General features: G+C 37.0%; 1 protein-coding gene across 1 annotated transcript; it reads right to left on the bottom strand.

The window, feature by feature from the left end:
* Positions 1 to 2,364: 2,364 nt before the first annotated feature.
* Positions 2,365 to 25,536, bottom strand: LOC149462371 (carboxypeptidase A1-like). The gene is made up of 11 exons (XM_089677005.1): positions 25,472 to 25,536; positions 25,030 to 25,111; positions 23,786 to 23,920; positions 22,926 to 23,024; positions 20,774 to 20,875; positions 19,187 to 19,285; positions 18,435 to 18,545; positions 17,757 to 17,847; positions 12,656 to 12,855; positions 4,269 to 4,353; positions 2,365 to 3,036 (listed from the first exon to the last, which is right to left on the bottom strand). Exons 1-11 carry the CDS (start codon positions 25,534 to 25,536, stop codon positions 2,849 to 2,851), a joined length of 1,257 nt encoding a protein of 418 aa, XP_089533131.1. The 3' UTR covers positions 2,365 to 2,848.
* Positions 25,537 to 25,908: the final 372 nt, after the last annotated feature.

Genomic DNA, 25,908 nt, shown 5'->3' with positions numbered 1-25,908 from the left:
TCTGGTGCCTGGAACAGGAGTGTGAAGTCCCTTCATACAGTGAAGATAGTGCCACCCTGACACATCATATACCGCCAACCCTCCAACAGAAGCTGTCAGGGATGCGGGTATGACCAGAAGTGTGTGGACTGACACAGAGAAACGTAGGCTTCAGATATGGTATAAATAAGACAATTTATTAAGACTAACAATACAAATATAAACGCAGTGCACCAAACCCCAAGCTAACACAAATACATACAACAAGGTGAAACAAACCCAAACCTAAACTGATATAGATACACAAGTACATACACATATAGAGCACAACGTAGTCAGGCAGGCCGGGTCGATCACTATTGGGCAGGTAGGTACAGGAGGAGCAGGCGGAGAGTAGTCAGGTCCCGAGCCGGGTACAGCAACTAACGGACAGGTAGGTACAGGGGGTCAGGCAGAGAATGGTCAGGGTCACAAGCCAGGGATCAAACAGGAGAAGTCAGCAGAGGTCAGGATCAGGCAGGGTCGGCAACAAGTCAGGCAGAAACAGGAACAGGAATGCAGGTTACAAGATACAGGTGCCCATGGAAAAACACACACCAAGGCACAGACTGCAGGTCTGGCCATCCCTTAAATACACCACCTGCAATCAGCCCCAGGTGATGGCTAATTGCCGAAGTGAACCTCTGGTTGTTGAGAGCACCCGCTGGCCAGCCCTGGTACTGCAGCCCACAAGGCAGGTGAGTCCCACCACTATTGGCAAGTCCATTCCTGACAGAAGCCATCTTCTAGTATCACAAGTTGAAAACAGAACATATTTTTATATTAAAATTTTTGGATAGCTTTATACTGGTGCACACAAAACTGTTTATGTTGATCCTGGCAACCTGTATACATTAAAGGTTTACCTTAGTTTACCTTTCATAACATGTTACACCGATATTCATGGCCCCCTCTCCCCCACTTTGACAGCTGGCGGGGGGAGCTCGCACCTGTTCACCCTTTATGGAACAGAGTAATTTTTACATATTTGCTATGCACCTGTTTATTCAGTGATAACTTTGTCATTACTAAAGATAACATAAATCCTGTATAATAATAATAATGTAACACAAATATTGTTATTTTTTTAAGGACAAACAAGGCTTTATTATATTATACTATATTATTTTTTTTGCACAATCCTTAGACAATTAAATGTAACAAAACTAAAAAAATTAACTTTTTCTTATTTTGAGCAGTGTTAGTTTAAAAATAAATAGTGTTACTGCACATTTTAGTCTGTAATTTGTCCTGTTTAAAATGACACTAAAATGAAGATTCTGGAACAAAGAATTGAAAAGCTATTTGCATTTATTTTTTTCAATTTTGCGCTTTTTCTCAATGTAAAATGTGTAAATATATGTTAAAGGTGTAAAAATATTAATGAACAAAGCAAACAAAAAGTTTTAATTATTAATAGTTTATAAAATAGAAATGAGCAAAAAAAATTCAGCAGGAAAATAATAATTACATAGAGACGTAGAAAAAGGAGTCAATTAGGGCTGATTAGAGTAAATGAAGGGTTAAACAGAGGAACATTACATTTAAAAAAAATACTTTTTTTCACTTTACAGGTTCCTTTTAACTGACTTCATCTGCAGATCAAAGTTCATCCATTTAAACTGTAGATGAATGAACAGAAAGATACAAAATAAAACTGTTTCTTTTTATCTTTCTTTTTTAGTGGCTGAGAAATGTTGTTGATAAACATTGTCAGGCTGCTTTTTTTTTGACAGCTCCCATTGTGGGACTTGTTTACACTTCACCTGTCAGCTGGGGAACCCCATTGACACCTGAAGTAGTCATTGGTTAAGGACCTGATGGCTCCGCTCCTTAACAACCAGCAATTGCCAGCTTTTCTTTTTTTGTCGGCTTTTTTTGTTTACATTTCAGCTGTCCCACTGACAGCTGAAAGAACCCAAGCCTGATGGTATTGGTTTCAGGTATCGGAGCATTTGCACAAATACAGATACTTGTGCAAATGCTTAGTACCGACACCAATACTGATACTGGTATCAGTATCGGGGCAATACTAGTTCTAAGCCCTCCCCATTCTATCCAAAACTAAGTAAACAAGTGTTATCTGGATATACACTATAATGTATAAACAGTTAAAAAGAAAGTTGTATTTTGCAATATATCTTTGTGGTCTGATAGCCTTACAAACACTTGTTAGAGAAACAATCCACAGTGCAGTGATGGTAGCAGTTAATGTATTTATTTAGAGATGCTTACAACATAGACTTAAGATATTACTTTATGTAGAAAGGCCATGAGTGAAGTGTCAATAGGGATGATCCCTGTAAAGATGGAGATCCAGCACAGGTACAAAATGGAGTCGGTCTAGTTAGGAATAGAGGCTGGAGGACTTATTAACTTGTTTTCAGTTCTGAGTTGCACTCAGATGTTTTTAACTTTAGTGGTGGAAAGAGATGATATGTTCTTTCACATTGACAATCCACACTGCAGTGATGGTAGCAATTAATGTATTTATTTAGAGATGCTTACAACATAGACTTAAGATATTACTTTATGTAGAAAGGCCATGAGTGAAGTATCAATAGGGATGATCCCTGTAAAGATGGAGATCCAGGAGGGTACAAAATGGAGTCAGGTCTAGTTAGGAATATAGACTGGATGACTTATTAACTTGTTTTCAGTTCTGAGTTGCATTCAGATGCTTTTAACTTTAATGTTGGGAAGAGATGATATGTTATTTCACATTGACAATCCACACTGCAGTGCTGGTAGCAGTTAATATATTTATTTAGAGATGCTTACAACATAAACTTAAGATATTACTTTATGTAGAAATGCCATGAGTGGGGTATCAATACGGATGATCTCTGACATGCTCCATAATTGCCATTAGTGCCAACCATGTCTCCTCAGCTGTAGGTAGGATTTGCTCAGCAGGAAGGAGGAAGCCATATTTCCCAGTATCTCGTAACTCAAAGGTGTAGGAATATTTTATGCCGTTATCATATGCCCAGTCAGTTGTTGTGCCATCCGCCTGATCTATATAGGACACAGTAAGGTAGGAACATTACAACCCTGCTTACATTACTGTCAAATATGTGTGATAAGCATTTATACCCAGTTTTGTGATGCAAACACACAAGGAAGAGTTATAAAGCTAGGCACAGTATATATTGGGGAATGATTTTGTTTCAGTGACAGCTGAAACTCAGTTATCTATAGATTTGTAACATTTTTCTTTTATTTTCCATCCATGCACCACTTGCTGATGTAGAGTTTCATTGCACATTGTGAGCTTCTTACAATATGCATCAGAAGCCAAAGCAATTCACAGAGCCCTCCCAATTTCCAGGCTGGAGGAAATTCAGCACCATATAACCCTTCCCCCCCAGCCTTATTGTCTGGGTCCCCCCTTTTATTAAGTGGATTTTTTTTCTTTCAAACATAAGGGCTCAACGATATATGTGAGGGTTACCTAGGGTGGTCTGCAGGCAAATGCCACCTACATACGAATGCCCACTCCTCCAGACTGACATTCATTCATCAAGGAATTTTCATATTTACATAATTCATCCAGAAGCCAGCCTACTACTGGCATCAGGGCTGAGGACTCTTTGAGAGATATACAGAGACAGGATACTATGATATTTTTAAGCAGCACCCTGCCATCCCCTCCCACCAGCCATGATCAGCCTGTACGGCATAGAGAAGCATAGTTAGAGAGTACGTGTATAACATAATATATGTAATGTAATGAATCAGAAAATTCATTAGCATGTTGATAATAGGGAGGGATGAACTTAGGAAGACAAAATTTAAGCAGAATTAACTTCTTAAGTTGGTAAAGCTGTTATTAGAGTGAGTATGTTTACAGCAGAAGCTGTAAGCAAATAGTACATTTGTTTTAGCTTTTGAAACAAATGAGCTTAGATGTTAAATACTTTAGGCAGCAAAGTGTAGGGTATGAAGTACAATTATCCACATCAACAAATTAGATTTTACTTTACCAAAACCTGACAGTAAAAGTTGGGTTTTCATAGGTTCCTAGAGAATTAACTCTTTACACTTTGCTTTTTGTATTGCTGCATAAACCTGAAAACTTGACTGCTCTAGTTCCACACAGCCTCCCATACTGTAAGTGCTGGAATACATTACTTAACTGTCACCCTTTTCATCCACATTTGCATGCCACAACTTCTCTATGTTAAGATCAGTCATTTATAAGCTCTTAACTGGATTTACCATGCACAATTTCCTGTGTGACTACTTACAAATGGTTGCAATGGTGGTGCCATATCTATACTGAGTTCCATGTAAAGATGATAAAGCAGCAGCTGCTTCTTTGGCCAATTCATTCTGAAAACACATTTTTATGTTTATAGAACAATGCTCTAAGTAACAGGTACTTTAGGTCTGTAAGGTCATAGTAATCACACATATTCTGTTCAACATTACAAACAAGTCCAGCTGAAAATGAATAACTTCTACAAGCTTTGTAATGAACCTTTTTTTGTATTCTGCAGATGAGAATGATGTGCATCAGAAAATGAAGCATTTAAAATAAGTTATAACAAAAAAAGTGCAACACTGATCTTTTTTGTTATATATTGCTTGAGTTATTGTATCTATTCCTGTGTCAGCAGCTTATGTATTATTCAATCTGAGCGCAAAGTACTGTATATGTAAATTTAGAATTTAAAATAAGTGCCTATATTGTTTAAAAACCAGCAATACACTGCCTCACCCTGCTCCACACAGGCTCAGTTGCTCTCTATTGTTAGGTACTGTGCTGACAAAGATTTACTGCTGCTCACGCGCTCTGAGCTTCATCAAAGTGGCAGCCTCCAGCAAGAAGAAACAGGAACAGTGCTGGAGGCAATTTACAACACATACTCGTTTTGGTAGCACAATTATTAATTTGCTAAAGAACATTATTTTTTATCAAGCTGTTATGAGTAAAGTTCCATTTTAAGGGTTGCTCCTACTTTTTTGGAGGCTTTCTGGGAGTCTCCTTATTAGGAGGGTGGAGCTAGGGCATCGTAAAACAAGGAAGGCCTGTGAGAGGTTCTCTTGCTCTTCCCCTTAGGATGGGGGGCTGTGGAGGGGTCCCCAGATTGACAGCTATTGGGGAGAAGGTGATTCTACCTGCAAATGGAATAGATCTCTACAAGGGACATTGGGCCAGGAACTGGTGTTTCCCTTGGTTCTCCCTTCCAGGGAAAGGTGAAGTGTTACAATTGTGATCTGGCTGTGCAGAGTAAGAAGAATTAGGTAAAACTCTTACCAGGGTTACAAGCACTGCCAGCCTGAAGTAATCCTTCATTTACCTCATCCAATATCTGGGCAGTTACTACCTTATGCCATTATATAGATTGCTCTGTATTAACTACTGATTCAACACAAAGAAAACAAAAGACTTTTATTGCAAGATCTGGCAAATATGTGAATATCTATCCTAAAAAAAAATATCTAAAATTAAATCATGCACAGTCTAATGGGTGGTCCCACAACATAGTCAAAATGCACTAAATTATACAAATAAAACTTTACATTATGAACAGAAATATAAAAAAATGGGTCTCCACATTTACTTGGCCACTAGTGCTGGACAGATTAGAGTGAGGAAGCCAGGTGCCTCAAATATCATACTCAGTTTTTAAATTCATTCTCAGTAGATGAAAGTGTCATGTCTCACCTATTTCTTGAAGACATTGATGAAAGACATTGGACCTCAACAGAGATCCCTGCTTATAGTTCTTTTATGGTTGTGTGCTAGTTGCCATGCAGAAATTCTGTGTGGTGGTGAGGTTGTTACCATATGTCCAGCAACAATCTTTAAAGCAGAACTAAACTTTTTTTTTTTTCATTTTGGGGAGTTAGTAATTATCTGGGTCACAATGGGGTAGATTTCCTTTTTTCTTCCTGTCTCACAACCACTGCAAGAAATGAGAGAAAATCCCTCCAAAATGAAAGAGATCCTTGATGGTCACCAGAACTAGTACCCCCTATTGGAAGATTTCCCCTGTATTCCTGTTCTGGTGACCGCTTAAAATGTGGTACCTTGTTGGTGATAATGATAACCAGGGCAATAGCAAGGGTGATCCTCCCTAATGGGGACACAGCAATAAAAACTTGACAGGTATTCTAATACCTCTCCACTATAGTGAAAACTAAAAACAAAGTTTTGCCTTCAGTTAAATTTTAATCTAAACTATCTCCACACCATCCAACCACCCCGCCAACACCACTTACCAAAAACTGCCTAAGAAAAAAAAGAAAAAAATTCCAATAACTTTAATCTATGACTAACATTTAGCAAAAATAGTATTGGAATCTATGGTCAGCAATTATCAAACACAACATTGGGAAGTATACAGCCTACAAAGAGTTCCTGCATAACTTTGGAAATGCTCGGGGACAATTGACACCAGCAATAACAGCAATATCAGCCTCAAAAAGCTAAAACAAGGACGAGCCTCGCTCACCTCAATCACAGCCGACAGTCTCGAGGAGCGTCCTAACGTCCCATCCACTAAGCCCTGCCCTACACGCTTCATCATCCGACGTCTTCAAGGGGCGGCATGGATGACAGACGTCGAATACCAACATATATACACACTAAATCTGCATTGCAGCAACGCTGCAACCAATCGATAAGCAGCATTCTGGTGACACAATACCGCTCGATCTCTGCAGATATATCCATTATTGAGACAAATAACATATTAAATAGCCGATAAAATATATGAAATAAAAATGAAAATAATATTCACATAAAAAATAAAACAATGAAATACAATCAATATAGAATAATCTAAAAAAACTTCAAAAAATAATAAAACATATATAATCACTATATGACCCCCTATTATTTAAAGGGCCAGTATAATTAATAAAGTCAAATATTATAAACAACCAATAAACATATAATATCTGCTGATGCATATTCCAAAAAAAATAATAATAAATAATTAAATGATATTGTATTGGTCTGTAATAATCAACGAGGTGACCACATGCTGTTAGTGGCCACACTAAATAATATCAATTTGTATGGAAGACTAAAAAATCAATCTTAATCTTCCAATTGAAATAAATCATTGTATACGAACAGGATGGTCTACAAATTTACCATCAACAAAGGAAGAAAATTTGATCAAAAAATGCGATCAAAAAAATTTGATCAAAAATTGTGATCAAAAAAATTTGATCAAAAAATTTGATCAAAAATTGGTCAGAAAACAATTTAAATCAATGTCAATATTCAAAACATTCAGTTTTAAAGAATTTAATTTGTATATCCAAAACATCTCCCATCTGGAGGTCTCATTGATCATGTCAGTTCCCCTCCAATGTCTTTTGATTTTATCTATTCCATAAAAGGTCAATAAACTGGGATCACTATTATGTTGAAGTTTAAAATGCCTGGAGACACTATGCTTGTCATAGCCCCTCTTTATATTTAGATGTTCTCCTATTCTTCTTAATAATCTCCCTGTCCGTCCCACATACTGGAAGTGACATGGGCACTCTAGAACATATACCACATGGGATGAATTACAAGAAATCAGTGTGTCGATCTTATATTTTTTATACATTGTCATTGAATAAAATTATTTTCTTTTTATCTTCGAATCTCTTTTTACTGTTTTACAAGCCTTACATTTATTACAATGGAAGAATCCTTGTAAACCAGGAAACAAATTAATTTCCTTAGGTGGGTCAATAACATTATGGGCTAATTTCGTCCGCAGCGATCTATTCTTCCTATAGACAAATTTTGGTCTAGAAGGAATAATTGTTTTAAGGGTTTCATCTTTCAACAAAATTGGCCAATATTTTTTAAAAATACATTCAATATCTTTATATTGCATATTGTAATCAGTAATAAAAGCTGTATGTTCCAAACTTTTCTTATCTTTTTTGTATAATAGAGAGTCCCTATCCTTATTATTAATCAACTCCCTTTCTGATTCCAAAAAAGGCATATCAAAACCCTTTTTTATGAATCTATTAATCAATACATTACTCTGATCCGTAAAATCACTCTGTATACTACAATTTCTTTTAATCCTCGTAAATTGACTTCTCGGGGTAGAAAACAGCCATCTAGGATGGTGTCCACTTGATTTTGGAATATAGCTGTTTTTATCTATATCCTTAAAAAAGATCTTAGTCAAAACATATCCATTAGATTTAAACAATGTCAAATCCAAGAAATTAACTGTTTTAGGGTCACTAGTAACTGTAAACCGTAATCCATAATTATTGTTATTAATAAATTCTGTGAATCTGTCAAGATCTCTTTCTGAGCCATCCCAAATCATCACAATATCATCAATATAACGCCTATACAATTTCATTTCTGGCCATTTGTCAAATATACATTCTTCTTCCCATTTGTCTAAAACCAAATTAGCCACACTGGGAGCATACTTCGCTCCCATAGCAACTCCTCTACACTGCTGGAAAAAAGTATCTTTATACCAAAAAAAATTATTCAACATAGCGAACTCTAAGATCTCTATAATAAATTGTCTTTGAACCTTTTTTAATTTGGACTTATATTTTAACGCCCACTTCACCGCTTTAATACCGTCCTTCTGGTTAATACTGGTATATAAAGATTCTACATCAATGGTAACTAAAAGACAGTCACCAATGTCACCTACAGTTTTTATAGTGTTAATAAATTCACCACTGTCTCTTAAAAAAGATCGATTAGTTTTCACTATGGTCTATAGAAAAAAATCTACATATTCTCCAATGCGGGCAAAAATGGAATTGATCCCACTAACAATAGGCCTTCCAGGGGGATTGAATTTATCTTTATATAACTTTGGCAGATAGATAGTCGGAATTCGAGGATTTTTTAATATACAAATATCTAGCCTCTTTATCATTTAGGACTCCCAAATCCTTACCTTTCTTAATTAATTGTTTTAAACAAAGTTTCAATTTTTTAGTTTGATTGGATGCCAATATTTTATAGGTGTCTTTAATATTCAACAGTCTTTCCATTTCTTTTTCATAATCACTTTTATTTAAAATGACGATACTTCCTCCTTTCTCTGCACTTCTAATAATAATATTTTTCCTATTTTCTAAATCTTTAATCCCTTGTATAATATCAACTGGGGTATAATCTTTTAACAATATTTTTTACATCAGCTTCATTTTCTTGAAGACCTCCAAAAAACTCATTTCCTCCATTGTTAGGATTAAAGGTAGAAGAGTTTCTAAGCAGACAATGTTCATAAATACTTGATGGTTGTTTAATATTGACACTCTTATCTTTATTCAATTCAAAAAACTTTTTAATATTCAATTTTTTCACCAATTTTTGAATATCGATAAAAACATTGAACTTTTTCAAGTTCGACTTAGGTACATATTTCAATCCTAAATCTAAAACTTTTAATTCACATCCTGTTAAAATTACATTGCTTAAATTGAAAATACCATCACCTATGGTTCTCTTTTCCTTTTCTTTTCGCTTGCCACCTCTCTTACCTCTGTATCCTCTAAATCTCTTACTGCTCCATACAAATCTTTATCCCTCCAACCCTACTCTGGGGGTCTGAAATTCCTTGAAACCGAATTCCATCCTCTGTTGAAATTCTGAAAACCCTCCGACCGTGGAAGTTCCCCGAAAACCCCCTCTCTTAGACCAATGACCTCTATATCTATATAGGGACTCTCTCTTATACAAAAAAGATAAAAAAAGTTTGGAACATACAGCTTTTATTACTGATTACAATACGCAATATAAAGATATTGAATGTATTTTTAAAAAATATTTGCCAATTTTGTTGAAAGATGAAACCCTTAAAACAATTATTCCTTCTAGACCAAAATTTGTCTATAGGAAGAATAGATCGCTGCGGACGAAATTAGCCCATAATGTTATTGACTCACCTAAGGAAATTAATTTGTTTCCTGGTTTACAAGGATTCTTCCATTGTAATAAATGTAAGGCTTGTAAAACAGTAAAAAGAGATTCGAAGATAAAAAGAAAATAATTTTATTCAATGACAACGAATAAAAAATATAAGATCGACACACTGATTTCTTGTAATTCATCCCATGTGGTATATGTTCTAGAGTGCCCATGTCACTTCCAGTATGTGGGACGGACAGGGAGATTATTAAGAACAAGAATAGGAGAACAGCTAAATAATATAAAGAAGGGCTATGACAAGCATAGTGTCTCCAGGCATTTTAAACTTCAACATAATAGTGATCCCAGTTTATTGACCTTTTATGGAATAGAATAGATATGGATGTTGCTCCATTTCCTCAAATTAAACCTGTCCAAAACCGAGCTCCTGGTCTTCCCCCCAGCCCGCGCCCCCCCCCATCCTCTCCATCACTACTAACAACGCCACCATCACTCCCACCCCACATGGCAAAGTCCTGGGTGTCACCCTGGTCTCAAACCTTTCCTTCCAACCTCAGGTCCAATTACTATCAAGGTCATGCAGGCTCCACCTCCGCAACATCTCCAACATTCCTCACCCCAGACACTACTAAACAACTCGTACACTCCCTCATCATCTCACGCCTGGACTACTACAACTCCCTTCTCACTGGCCTACCCAAACAAATGCTATCTCCACTCCAGTCGATCCTGAACTCAGCGGCGAAACTCATCCACCTCACCAACTGCTCCACATCCGCCACCCCCCTCTGCCAATCCCTTCACTGGCTCCCGATTGCCCAGCGCATCAAATTCAAACTGCTAACTCTGACCTACAAAGCCATTCACAACCTCCTACTCTCTAGCTCCCTGGTCTCCTCCTCCCATGCCCGATTGCAGGACTTCTCCAGGACTTCCCCCATCCTCTGGAACTCCTTACCCCAATTCATCAGACTGTCACCTACCCTCCTCACCTTCAGGCGCACCCTGAAAACCCACCTCTTCAGGGAAGCCTACCCCACCCACACCTAACAACTGACCTCCTCCACTCCTCCCACCACTCCATCCCCTACAGCCATTTCCTCCTGTACCACTTTCCCCTCCCTCCTAGATTGTAAACTCGAAAGAGCAGGGCCCTCGAACCCCTCGTGTATTGTATTGTTACTGTCTTGTCTCATGTTCTGTCCCCCTCGCTATTGTACAGCGTTGAGCAAACCCTTTGGCGCTATATAAATACTGTATAATAATAATAATAATAATTGGAGGGGTACTGCCATGATCAATGAGACCTCCAGAAGGGAGACGTTTTGGATATACGAATTCAGTTCTTTAAAACCGAATGGTTTGAATATTGACATTGATTTAAATTGTTTTCTGACCAATATTTGATCAAAATTTTTGGATCAAATTTTTTTGATCGATTTTTTTTTAATCTAATTTTTTTTATCAAATTTTTTGATCAAATTTTCTTCCTTTGTTGATGGTAAATTTTTAGACCATCCTGTTCGTATACAATAATGATTTATTTCAATTGGAAGATTAAGATTGATATTATTATTTAGGGTGGCCACTTAACAGCATGTGGTCACCTAGTTGATTATTACAGACCGATACAATCTCATTTAATTATTTTTTTATATATTTTTTTTGGAATATGCATCAGCAGATATTATATGTTTATTGGTTGTTTATATTATTTGACATTATTAATTATACTGGCCCTTTAAATAATAGGGGGTCATATAGTGATTATATATGTTTTATTATTTTTTGAAGTTTTTTAGATTATTTTATATTGATTGTATTTCATTGTTTTATTTTTTATGTGAATATTATTTTCATTTTTATTTCATATTTTTTATCGGCTATTTAATATGTTATTTGTCTCAATAATGGATATATCTGCAGAGATCGAGCGGTATTGTGTCACCAGAATGCTGCTTATCGATTGGTTGCAGCGTTGCTGCAATGCAGATTTAGTGTGTATATATGTTGGTATTCGACGTCTGTCATCCATGCCGCCCCTTGAAGACGGATGACGAAATGCGTAGGGAAGGTCTTAGTGGATGGGACGTTAGGACGCTCCTCGAGACTATCAGCTGTGATCGCGGTGAGCGAGGCTCGTCCCTGCTTTAGCTTTTTGAGACTGATATTGCTGTTATTTCTGGTGTCGGTTGGACACCTTTCTTGTGAGTGCATATTTAAGGCTACAATAAAAATTATCCTTGTTTTAATATACTGCACCATGATACTCTTCTTTGATTCCCCGAGCATTTCCAAAGTTATGAAGGCACGATGACCACTTGCAGTTAAGGCTGTTCCATGTGTGCTGATTTGGCTGATTGCAGTCTATTGCTCCTGGATACTCCAACAGATCATCGCTCCCAGAGCAATTGCTATTTTTGCTGATTTATAATTTGATCAGCAAATAGCTCTGGTGAGTTTACCCATTTCATTCGGTGGTGGATTTTACTACATGGTGTTTCTTCTTAAGAGATTTTTTAATCACTTATTTTGGCGTTTGGACTTATATATGAATTATGGACATTTATAAATATATTTTTTATTTTATGTATTTGTCTGCATTTTCATGTGATTTGGTATTTAGCGCATTCCTTTATATATTTTTTGTCACTTACCTTTTCTTTGGTTAGATTTGCAGCTTTATATATAATTTATTGGTGCTGTGTCTATATATTTTACACTTACAAAGAGTTCCTGCCTTTTGTTCGTTCTTACCAGCTCCTGGTGATCAGGTGCAAGATTATTTGTGTAGCCATAAGGAAACAGCAGCATCTGAGAGTAGCTGTGTATGGTGAGCATAGCCTTCACATCACCATGTGCTAGGATAAAGTCCACAATAGCACTAACTTCAGGTTCAGAATGAGGCTTTGATCCATGGTACGTCTCATCACAAGGATTGCTGCTGGATCCAGGACCTGCAACAAAACACATTTAATATTCTTAACATTTTTCACTTAACCAGGTAATTCATTATTCTTTGCAATTAAGTGCTGGGTTTGGATTTCATCTCTCCCACCAGAGATGGAAAAGTTACATGAATAGAGATACTTTAATTTCTTTATGGAAAGTGACTTTTTGCTAGTTATTCTGTGCTGATCAGTAAAGATCAATGATTTGTGTGTGAACCTTCATCTAGAAATCAGAGGTTTCACCTCTACTTTACCTCAATCTGAAAGGAGAAATAGATCAAAAGGGACACTGGAGAGACAGAAATCTAGTGGTTGTGTACACATTCTCTTACTCTGCTCTTGCTTTTTAACACTACGCATGTGTCTGTTCCTCCACCTCAAAAACAAAAGTCTCTCACAGCGTCCGTACAATGAAATACCCCTACAGTCATGTGAAAAATTCTCCTTCTTATTCAGTGTCCTTCCATGCGTGATTCTTATTTCCTCCGCCAAAAAGCATAGAGTAGAAACAGCTCTTCCCAATCAACAGTATTCCCAGTTTTCCAATGGTATGTAGATCAAAACGGATAAGCATACATAGTGTATTACGTTCTTTAAAACAACAATTTATTCCAATAAAAAGGACTTACAAACAAAGCAGTGCACATCAGCATATATTCCTCATCAACACACAGCATTTGTTTGCGCTAGACCTTATCTAAGATGGCCGTTACGCAACTTCAAGTGTACGTCCGACTTCACCTACTGACGCATTTCGTCATTTCCGACTTTGTCAAAGGATCCTGTGCTGATCAGTAAAGATCAATGATCAATTTCATCAGTAAAGATCAATGATCAATCAATCAATGAGAATCCTTTGACAAAGTCGGAAATGACACAATGCGTCAGAAAGTGATGTCATATGCACATTAGAAGTTGCACAGCAGCCATCTTGGATAAGGTCTAGAGCCAACAAATGCTGTGTGTTGATGAGGAATATATGCTGATGTGCACTGCTTTGTTTGTAAGTGCTTTTAATTGGAATAAATTGTTGTTTTAAAAAATGTAATACACTATGTATGCTTATCCATTTTGATCTACATACCATTAGAAAACTGGGAATACTGTTGATCGGGAAGAGCTGTTTCTACTCTATGCTTTTTGATTGACTTAGTCTGGGTATCAAGTAGAAGAAGAAATAAGAATCACGCATGGAAGGACATAATAAGAAGGAGAAGTTTTCACAGGATTGTAGGGGTATTTCACTGTACAGACGCTGTGAAAGACTTTTGTTTTTGATTTTGAACTTTCTGGGGAGAAAGTAATATCCTGGCGTCTAGGGATTGAACACATATTTGATTTTTGTAAGATTAAAGGTTGTTTTGTTCCTCCACCTGTTAGTAATTCATAAATGTATGATTTAGCCTTGCTAAGTTACACCGTATTTGAAAGGGTTGCACATAACATTCCCTTTTAGAACAGTCAATAACATAATAAAATATAGACTATAAGCAAATATTCATAGCAACCAATCTCAGCTTTTTAAGTCAGATTATTATACATTTTTGTAGACTAGAGGTGTTCAGCCTATTTTTGATATGGCCTTAAGTTTCAGGGTGTTGTTTACGGGATGCTAGCTACTATTTTGTTATAGTTGTGGGGCCCCATAAAGGTGTTTACAATATTCCATATCAAATTAACATATGGTAATTTCTAAAATCAAGAGGATCAAGGATTGCACATGACATCTATTTTTGGATATAATTTGGTGACCCAATTAAAGGTTACACACCTAGGCTTTCTGATACCCATAATACTAGACAACACTGCTAGTACAATTATCCTATTAAAATATTCTGTTGGCTTGTAACAAGTTAAAGAGCAACTCTAGACAATAGGTAAAGTCTATATGTGAACTAACCAGGAAACACTACAACTGCCTCAGAAACGCCACTGAATATTCAAAAATAATCCAATGCAGTCAGATGTAATAATCCCCCACCCCCCTTGCAAGGCATATTGTCCCCATGTTGAGGGGGCAAGGGCCTCATCCCCACATCCTGTCCTCCAAAAAAGTGAGGTCTACAGGGGGGACTTATTCGATACTTATTAGATATTATACCCCCAGATATCCACCTAACCCCCAGGTGAATAAATACATGGTATTCTTTGTTACTCACTCACAAAAAAATTAAACAGTACATAAAAACACCCACATCATGAAAAAAGTTCTTTATAAAAAAAAAAAAGTTAATTATTGACATGACAGCTATCTGTGCTCGTTGATATTGATCTGCCGCTACTCCCATCACACTACTCCCTGGGGGCTTCTGTATGTAAACAAAGGGGCTGGAGATCCTGGGCGATGTCAATGACGAAATATGGTCATAATGATTTTTAGTCAATTATATAACCCATGATCCCTGTCTTGTTTATTTGCAAACAGGAACCAGCAGGGATCTGTCATACAGCGGTGGTTTTATCACCATTAAATGACAGTTCCAGTAATTTGCAAACAGAATCTAGCCATGGATCTGTCATTTAGTGGCGGTAGTGTACTGCCACTAAATGACAGATCCCTGACTACTGTTTTTATTTTTAAAAATTTCACTTTTAAAGGGAGTACATGGTAATGCTCCACAACTTTGCATGCAGTGTTTAAGGTGTCCCCAAAGCATGTTATTCAAAGGATTTGTGTATTCTGAATGTTGCTGTTAGGCCATATAAAAGGACTTTCTCCCTTTAGAATCACTAAATTTTTTTTTAATTTTTGTTTGCATTGGTACATGTACCACATGCCAAGCTACATTTACTTTGCCCATTTCTTTTTTTATCTTTTTAGCAGCCAAAATAACCATAGCTGAAGCATGGATGAAGTCTTCAGTTACCCTGTCCAGGACTAAACATAAGACTGCCTAGATCATGGTACAAAAAAATAGCTAGCACTATCAATGATACTAAGCAATAATTTAAAAAAACATGGGGCCCTTGGGCCCAATATATGAATATTCAGTTGTCTGTTTAGTTTCATATAGGTGGTGGAGGTCACTAGGTCCAGAACTCTTCCTCTTTTTCTGTTTATCCTTTTCTGTCTTTTTTTTTTCCTTATGTGTTGTCTGTCCCGTTCCTACAGCTGATTGTATGGTCAAAATGCCTTAAATACAATACAATTTTGTATCGCAAATTGACACTTTGGGACCCATGTGCCTCTATATGATCTTTTTAGGATTTTGACTCTTTTTCAAAAATGGCAATAAACGTTTTGAAAGAAAAGCTTGCCAATTGGCTTTGAAAAAGGCCAGAAAAAAGTAACAAGATTCCTATCTGAAAGACTATGCTATGTTTGAGTTTAGATTATTTTTTCCTAGGTTCTCAAAACCTCCTGCTAATTGAAATTTGCCCAGATTGCTCATCCCTAATAGAGATTAGATATGAATCTGAAATACAGGCAGATGCAAAAGCCCTGGGTTCAAAACACAGGCAGTGTCTGTATAAAGCAGTCCAATCTAATACATTAAAGGGAAGCTGGCATGGTTTTGATAATTTTATTTAAATGCTTTTGAAAGTTTACAAGTTTATAAATGTATCCTTTATTTATGTCATTTTTTAAATTTGTTCTCCTTTACAAATACATTTTTATTGCAAGGTCTAATAAGAAACCCCAACTCTGCATGCATACTTGTTTGTCTGTGTATAATTGACTATAAGAGAGAAGGACATTCTATTTTTGACTTGCCACCTACCTCAAAACAGTAGATATTAAATATTCATATATGCTGATTTACATGTAGCACCCTATAGTGTGCTACTAGGGTAGTGTAGGTAAATTTGTGTATGACACATGGTAACTGTTTGAGTCTGTGATTAAGTCGAGTTACTGCAGTTCAGGCTGGATGGCTTAACAGGTTGGGACTCTCTCTAACTTGGCTCTGGAGGACCATGAAAGCTTCCAGAAGCCAGTGGCCAGAAGAGGTGGATACCTAATCTGCATGTTTATAGGAGTCTAACCAATCCCACGTTTGGAGGCCAACCCATAAATATGTATGAGACAGTCTGGCAGGGGAGTTTGGTGGAAGATGGAGTGCTGAGGAGCCTGTTGGTGGCCTGGGTGGGGTCTCCTAGGTCTAGTGGGGCTGGCCTTCTTTCTAGGCTCGGGCTGACTCAGGAGGATCCATTCAGCATCACAGTATGAACAGGATCCATGTCTGGGGGCAAGGAAGACAGAGTGAGTACAGCAGCTCACCCAGGGATTCACAAGGGGAAAGACCGCCACATGTGGCACGTTTTCAAAGGATAGCATTGTGCTCAATCCTTTATGCTTGTACTGGGAGATCTTCAGATCAGCCAGGAGGGTTGGTAGTGTTTGCAGGCTGTGGAGCTGGAAGCAGTTCTACAGGGGAGAGGAGATATCTGTACATGTAGTTGCAATAAGTTAAGCTAACTTTCAGAGAGGGCTGGAAGTCCCTAGCCCGTAAGATACAGTTGCTACTGATCCCTAATGACAGACCACTTTCAAGGAAAGAGCAGTCTAGGATCTGTTTCTGTAAATAGGAAGGAAGTTGTCCCTGTGCATTAATTCAGTCAAAATGGACATCCCATAATCCCTTTTACCCTATTCAAGTAATTTTCCCTAATAAAATAGCAAAAATCAAGCTCATGAACTGTTCACTGACAGTGGATAAAAGTGAGGAAAATGTATGTTGCCTGGCTTTGCAGAGCTTAGGGGATCCAGAAACACAGTGGCCCTCAAGAGGGTAGCACTACATACATTTACCTGAATAAAAATTAAAAACAAAACTATCAATATCAATTTTCAGGAATGAGCATAAATAAGCTTTAAAGAAACACCATATACACTTTATTTTAAGCAACAGAAACTTACCAACTGTGATGTTAACTAGTATAAAAATAACTAAATGACTGTGTACCTCCAAAGCCAGCATTCCAGTTCCGGTTTGGGTCCACCCCAACACAAGAAGAGCCTGCATTGATTGACCGGGTTTTCCTCCACATGCGATTCTAGGTAATCAATGAAAAACAAAGTGTAGCAAAAGTATATATTAGTTCCTATCACTATCATATAGTAATATGTAATACCTATGTAACACAGAAACCTTAAGGGAAATATCTGGAATGAGTGTTATATTTCTTTATTCATGGAAGAGGTGACTCTGAAGTATATCTATGCTGCTCTTGTATATTGTTAGCATGCCCTTGGCAGAAGAAAAGAGCATGCATACAGCTGTATATTGTTGATCATAGGGACAATGACACTGTACGGCAGGTACTGAGTTTGGGAAATTATTCCACTTGTTGTAGTGATAGATATCCTGCACGGACATTTTTAAACACCACAAATTCTTTGAAACCCATAGGCCATTTTTATGTGTTAATAATCTCGGCAACAATAGAGGTCAGAAACAAACTGCAGATATAATTGCCTTCCAAATGTCTTCCTGCCTGAAACAGAAAGATACATGTATGTACAGCAAGGCGAACAATGTACCCAGCTTGTGCTGGGAGGATGAATTTATATATATTTAGACTGTTAAAACTGCTTAACAAGTTTAAAGCCAACAATATCTAAGAACTGGATTCAACCTTACCTTGTTATGGGTATACGCATATCCATCTGGGTTTGTCACAATTTCTAGAAAAATATCCATATTGTCTAATACAGAAGTAAGAGCTGGATCAACCCCATACGTGCTTGCTATCTATAAACACAAACAACAAATTGAATTGTAAATAATGTTTTTTTTTTATTTACACCCTTCTTGTTTAAAATGCTACTTAACCCAGGACCCTGCATTCACTATATCTGGTCTCTAAAAGTATACACAATATGGAAATGCAATTATTTTTGTAAATATAAACTGTTAAATCAGAATATAGTCTTGTAACTGCTATCAGTGTCCAGCAGAGCACTGGTTAAAGCTTGCAGGAGGAGTTTTCATTCTCCCCTGATTGTCCTATGAGGCTGCATAATCCCTGACCCTCTGTCTGGACAGCGCTGACTGGCCCTGTGCTGATCACATGCACTCTACCAAGAAAAAAAACTCTCTAGAAATACACACCAAACTAAGCTTGTGCAGCTTGTCTCCTGGCTGTTCTATCAGCAGATGGATTGGGGACTTTGGAAGAAGAGGGTAATCAGAGAATACAGGATCAAACATCCTTTACCCAATGGATTACCCCTTAGTTTGCACAGTGAGTATTACAAGCCTACTTTACTGCATATACAGACTGATTTTACTGTTGTGGGTTTAGTAACACTTTAAAGAATAATAAGAAACCTGTACAGTATGCCGCCTCAGATTCATATGTCATTTCAAATTGATTAGCTGTTGCGTATAACCTTTTTAGCTGTCCATATTCCAGTGGCAGGAGTAATCCACTCTCGAGAATGAATTCCAGTGTCAATCCAAATGGCTGGTTTATTACCTCCAGTACTGAACTAGGAAATAAAACATCAGTTAATCAGATCTTTTGTAGAGTTCTAAAAAAGTAGCAAGAATATCAGATGCGAACATATAACAATGTAGAATAGGTATAAACAGTTTAAACTTAAAAAAAAAAAAAGACTTGAGAGGCATGCAGAGAGTGTAGCCTTCCTGCTCGCTCAGTCATTCAACCAGGCATTACAGTAATATCCCAGTCCACTCAGGTACATTTTGATGGTAATTGGTAATCCTAGAATAGCTCGTGTCAACCTTTTTTTCACAGAGGAAACCATGAAAAACCTACTGGGTCTCAGGGAAGCTCTGCTAATAATTAAAGTGATTGTAAACCTTATAAAAAAAATAAACATAGGAACATAGAAATATAGAAAAGTGAAGGCAGAAGAGTGATCAAGCGGTCCACTGGGGATGCCCCCCCCCCCTTTTTTTTTTATTTATACATTTTTTTTACCTCTGCCGAGCATCAACTATCCTTTCACTAAAGTAATATTTTCTGAGATTAATTATGAACTTTCATCCTGTTAGTTTGAGGTTATGTCCCAGTGTTCTTGATCTTGGCTTCATATTAAAAATGCTGCACTCTTGAACCTTATTCACCCCCTTGATGCAGTTAAAGGTTTCAGTCATGTTTCCCCTTTTCCTTCCTCTGAACTGTACATATTAAGTTCCTGAATATGGTATAATACGTTCCTGCTATGTTTCATGCCTCAGACCTTTCACCATTTTTGTTAACTGTCTCCAGACTCGTTCTATCTTATCAATATCTTTTTGTAAGTGAGGTCTCCAGCACAGGATACAGTATTCTAAATAAGGTCTAACTAAAGATCTAAATAGAAGAATTGGGACCACCTTCCTCCTGCTGGTGACCCCTCTAGTGATGCATCTTAGAATTCTATGCATTTTTCCCACTGCCTGGCCACACTGTTTGCTGATTTTGCAATAATCTGAAGTAAGTACCCCCACGTCTTTTTCCTCTGTAGTGCTGGCCAACACTGTACCCCCAATGTTGTACTCTGTCAAGGGATTCTTTTTCCCTAGGTGCATTATTTTACATTTAAAAACATTGAACTGCAATTCCCACTGTTTTGACCAATTTTCCAGCAATGTCAAATAAGCTCCATGTTACAGACACCTCCAGACATACCTTACCCAACAGCCCTTCAGTTATATCACATACATTCAGGGGTTAGTGAAATATATGGAATAGTTACATGATTTACAGGTGTGAAAATGACCACATGTTTTGCGTTGAAAGCAGAAGCCCCTGTGTGATGAGACACCTAGCTAACAGGTGGGAAGCCTCACTTTCATCAGTCACTGTGTGAGCTGCTAGTAATATGGAGTCATGTCAGAGTTTACTGAGTTTCAAAGAGGGCAATTATTGGTTCCCGCTTAGCTGGTGCCTCTGTGACTGAAGTTGCCAATTAATTTGGCAACCAAAAGGTAACGCTGTAGAAATTAAAGATGAAAAACAGATCATTCACCTTCAATACATATATTGGACGACCTTCAGAGCTTGAACCAATATCAGTTTTGCTGACAAGTTTTGGGTATTCCATCATCAAACTGTCTATCCAGCTGTAAATCTGAGAAAAATGAATACAAATTGTTAAACTGGCATGTCCTATGCAAACAAAAATATGCAGACTTCTTGCTTGTTTTTACTTAGACATTTGTTTGTCGCTATTGTTTCAAGAACCCTATGAGAAATTGTTATGCAGATGCTGCTGATACACAGAAGATCTAGGAGGGTTATGATAGCATGGGAAAAGCAAAAATGAATAGGTGTTTTCGTAATTTTCATAATACACTTAATCACTTAAAAAAATCTAACACCAACTTCATGTGCAAACTCAAAAACACAATTTGAGTCTATCTGCCATTCAAATTTAGTGCGTATACCTTTGCTTCCCCAGACCCTAAACCATTAAAGTAACTAAAAACACTAAAAAGAGGGAGAAAAAGAATAAGAGAAAAGAGAGAAAAAAAAGGAAGGGGGCACCCCTGCCCCAAGCACTTTCAATCTCAGTTCCCCATGTTCAAATATGGTGAAAAGCGGTCATAGGTAGAGTCTAAGATAGCTGAGGTACAAAAATCCTTTCAAGCCTCCCATTTGGTTATAAAATACAGGGTATTTCTCCTGTAAGCTTGCTGTCAGTTTCTTCATAAGCATATTACTGTATAATTTAATTCAGACATCCATTCTTTAATACTGGGTGTGACATTAGAATTCCAATGTCTGGGTATAATAGCCCTGTCTGCGGCAAAAATAAAGCATAGTAAACCCTTTTTGGTCATCTGTGGTGATCTTGGAACAATAGAAAGTAAGGCCTCCTTGGATAATTCAGGTAACCTATTGCTTGTAATAGGTAAGTTGAAATATATCCTTCCAAAATGGTCTCAAATAGGGACATGACCACCACAGATGTAGTATTGTCCCAAGTTCCATGCTGCAGCGCCAACAATTAGATAGATAATTGGGGAGCATCTTTTGTATTCTGTCAGGACATCAATACCACCTGGATAAGATTTTGTAATTCCTCTCTTGTATCTGAACTGAGAGGCTTGATTTATATGTTAAAAAAATGACTTTACCTAGTCTTCTAATGAAAGCAAGTGGCCTAACTCTCGTTTCCAGTCCCTGATATACAATGGATTATGAGAGAAGGCATGTTGAAGAAGTATGTCATAAATAGATAATGCTCGCATACAGTCACTTTTCTGGAGGCACAAAATCTCTATAGGAGTTGCATCTCAAGAACTTAGACCTTGTGAGCTAACCAAAAAAAGTGTTTGAGTTGGAAATAGCATAGCCAATTGTTGGAGCTGTGGTGCTCCCCCACTCTAAACTCAGCTAATGGAAGAAGTTTGTCAGTCTGAGAGCCACGCAAGGAAACCTGGATTGCCCAGTATCGGAGTCAGTATCGGAGCCATCTTCACACTGCCATGTCCCAAACCTTCAAAAGAACTTGAGTTAAATGTTTTTGTTTTAAAGTAAATTATATACAAATCAATAGCAATACCACAGTCATCATTCGTATCAGGAATACTACAGTACAGTATATCTAAAGACATTCAATTTTTTTCTTTCTGAGTTTCACTAGAGAGATCTCCTTTCACTTCCTGCAAGGGTAATTTCCGTTAGAAAGTAGAGGGTGAATTTTCCCAACAGGGATGCAAGCAGCAATAAGGACCCAACAGGACTTCTACTCCTTCCTTAATCTATCAAACTATAAAAGTTATACACTGACTAACTGCTGCATAATGGGGACATACTAGGTAGAGTCAGAATAAGGATGACAGTCTGGAAACTGTCAACAATAGCAGCTCTCATAGTTCATTACTGTGACAGCTAATGCCTTGCCAGCTCATACTGCAACCATAGGTGCCTCCCCAATAAAAGTAATTTGCTTGTGTTCTGCTTAGTGTGCCAGTTACACTGTTTGTTGATGTACTTATAATTGATGGATGTACAGATAGTACATGCAGAGGTGGGTAGATATGAAAAATGTGTATTATTATGGAGCCCGAACGTTGCTTGTTTCGCCTACTGTATGATAGTATTGCTGCATTAGATTCAGCATTTATTTTATATGTGGTGCATATTCATATCTCATAGTCTGGAATTATACCAACCTCATCCAATGTATGGTATGTGGAATAGCTAAAACTGTTAGTAGTTCTTTCGAGGGATTTTGACTCCTTCATTTCTTTCTGTTCCTGATCCAGTAATTCCTGAAGAATGATTAACATGTTAGAGAGGTAAGTCCTGAGCAGATACATCCCAATAAATATGCCTGATTGTGTGATGTTGGGGATATCAGCTAAGGCATGGCATTGCTGAAGAAGGATACCTCCCACTTGCTGCTATGGGAACAGGTATAGCTACCAGTGAGGATGGGGGTAAGGGTACAAGCAAACAGATGCTGGTGGTAGGGGACTCATTTATTAGAAGGATGGATGGGGCAATGTGTCACATAGACCATGATCGCAGAACAGTATGTTATTTACTAGGCGATAAGGTTCAGCACATTGCAGATCAGATGGAGAGAATGGGCAGGGCTTGGGAGGACCCAGCTATCATGGTACATATTGGTACAAATGACAAAAAAGTTAGTGCAAATAGTGAGTGCAATTTCCCACTCCAATGGTAAATATAATATTGCTTCAAAATACTGTTTTGCTTTGTAAGAAGACTAAACAATACATTTAATTCATTTTTGGGCTTTAAAGAAATAGGCGCAGAGGTGCATGAGTATCACAGAAAAAAGATTAGTGTAATTTCCCACTTCAATACTAAATATAATAATGCTAAAACACAGGGTATAACTTTGCCTTCTAAGACCAAACTGCACAAGTTGGTGACTCTGAACAATTATTTACACAAACTGCACACACTGTTTTTCAGGCAGAAGAAATAGGTGCAGAGGTGCAGGACATAATACAACATATTAAATGAGACTGCAATACCTGTTTATAAATCGCGTATTTGTTACCTGAACATCTTCTATCATTATGGAATACTCAATATTATTGGATTCTAAAAACACTTTAACATTCTGTAAAGCATGGAAGGGAACTCTCATGTCCACAGGAAGTTTGGATCTTGTAGGACTGCGCCAAAAATCAATCTGAAACACAAATAATTTATATGATTAGTTAACAATAAAGAAATAATTTGCATAATAACATAATTAACAAGGTTTATTCTATACAGGAATGAAAGCTATTTGGTTAGGATAACATTGCTGTATAGACTGTAGTTTGGTATATTTTACCATATGTTTGGTAAAGGAGTATGTGTACCTTTTCAATAAAATGTACTGTTTAATTGTACCTCCAGGACCTTGCCAATGAGAAGGAAACGAGCACATCAGAGGCTACAGTAGGAAAAGTGCACCTGGGTTGTGGACCTATTTTTTTGCAGACACTCTCCCAGTATAATTTGCTATGCTCAGCTATCAGCATGACAGCCTATCCTGCTCTGCATTGTAGGGGTGTTGACAGCAGATATGTATGAAATCTTCAACCAGTAATTACAGGCTTCATTCATGAATGTGTGCAAATAAATAGTTATTTCATCTGCACATAATATCAGTTGAAGAAAACGTACATTTGTGAAAATATTTTTTTAAATTTCTTCCTCCCTTTTCACTTTTTTTTATGTTTTTATGTAAAGGTTTATAGTTTTTTGCATTTTTAAGAGTTTTTCAGAGTGTAAAAGATTAAATTCTAATTGGTCAACATTAGAATTACTTGCATTTTGTTTCCTCAATTAACAAAAAAAAGCTGCTGTAGAATCATCTGTATTTACATTAAATGAAATTGTATTAAATAAAACATGAAAAACAAGACATCTGCCTACCACAAGAGGCTTATTGTCATAGTGACTGTGCTAATTTTGAAATGTGCACTAGAAATGCCTTCTAGAAAGTGGATGGTACTAATAGCACATAGGCCCTTAGAGATGGAAGTACAAAGCATACACACATATTCTTGTTTTAAAGATGGAAAATCTTGTTCCACCCAACACTTCACTCTGATCACTTTCCCCTCTAAAAGGTGAAAGATTAGAGGCATGTTAGGAAGGAGTAAGCTCGAATCAATAAGATGTCACTTGTCAATAAACTGACTTCAGCAAAAAGAAATCTGATTGGTTCCTGTGGGTTGCTAATCTTTAGTTGCAATTTATCTATTAGTGTTAAAAGACTGAGAAAGGTATATAAATTGCTAATGGTACCTGTAAATGATTCATAGCCTCCAGCTGTCTCAGTATGTAAAGCTGAGTATCATCTTTGGCTTGAACACGTAGAACTTGATCTCTATAATAAAATACACACACATATATATATATATATATATACATATACATATATATATATATTTATATATATATATATATATATATATATATATAGAGAGAGAGAGAGAGAGAGAGAGAGAGAGAATTTCCAAAAGACTATTTAAAAATATTGTGCATGTAGTAGTAATAGTATGCATGCATTTTCAATAACACTTTAATAAAAAAAAAAAAGAGTATGATATATTGCATTAGGCATATACACATAGAAATATTTGAACCTGTTAACCTGTTAGGAATGAATATTGATAAGTATATGTTCTGTTCAGTGATAAAGTAGTTAATTTTATCTCTAAGACAATGAAATGAGTAAATGACTTACCCAACAAAAAGCTCTTGACTGCACACAGCCACTATTAGAATGGAGATGGCTAACAAAGTGTTCATGTCTGCTACTGTTTGTTGAAAATGCACCAACAGAAATGCTGTTTATTTATAAGGCTTTATTTGAATTATCAAGGTCTTTTTTTATATCAGTAGCCATTACTCATTTCAAACACTTATGACTTACCTAGTAGATAATGCTTAAATGAGTTTCAAAAAGTTAAGCTGCCAATTGATTTGAGAACCTTGCTTCCCGGAGCAGCTGATTTTGGATGTGTATCATTTTCTAAATAACAGCAAACACTTTGGTTAATAACTTACATGAAGAAAGTCAATGAGTTAGGTTATGGCTTTCCCCAAGAATGCTGGTGCATGGTTTCTTCACCCCCTCTAATGAATTAACAATACATAATAGGGCATTGCTAGTGCTAGGCA

This window comes from Staurois parvus, unplaced genomic scaffold (genome assembly GCF_062004578.1).
Source record: "Staurois parvus isolate SC_StPar_1 unplaced genomic scaffold, SC_StPar_1.0 ptg000175l, whole genome shotgun sequence".
NCBI classification, from domain to species: domain Eukaryota; kingdom Metazoa; phylum Chordata; class Amphibia; order Anura; family Ranidae; genus Staurois; species Staurois parvus.
Note: the sequence above shows the minus strand (reverse complement) of the source record. Positions and strands in the feature narration are given on the sequence as shown.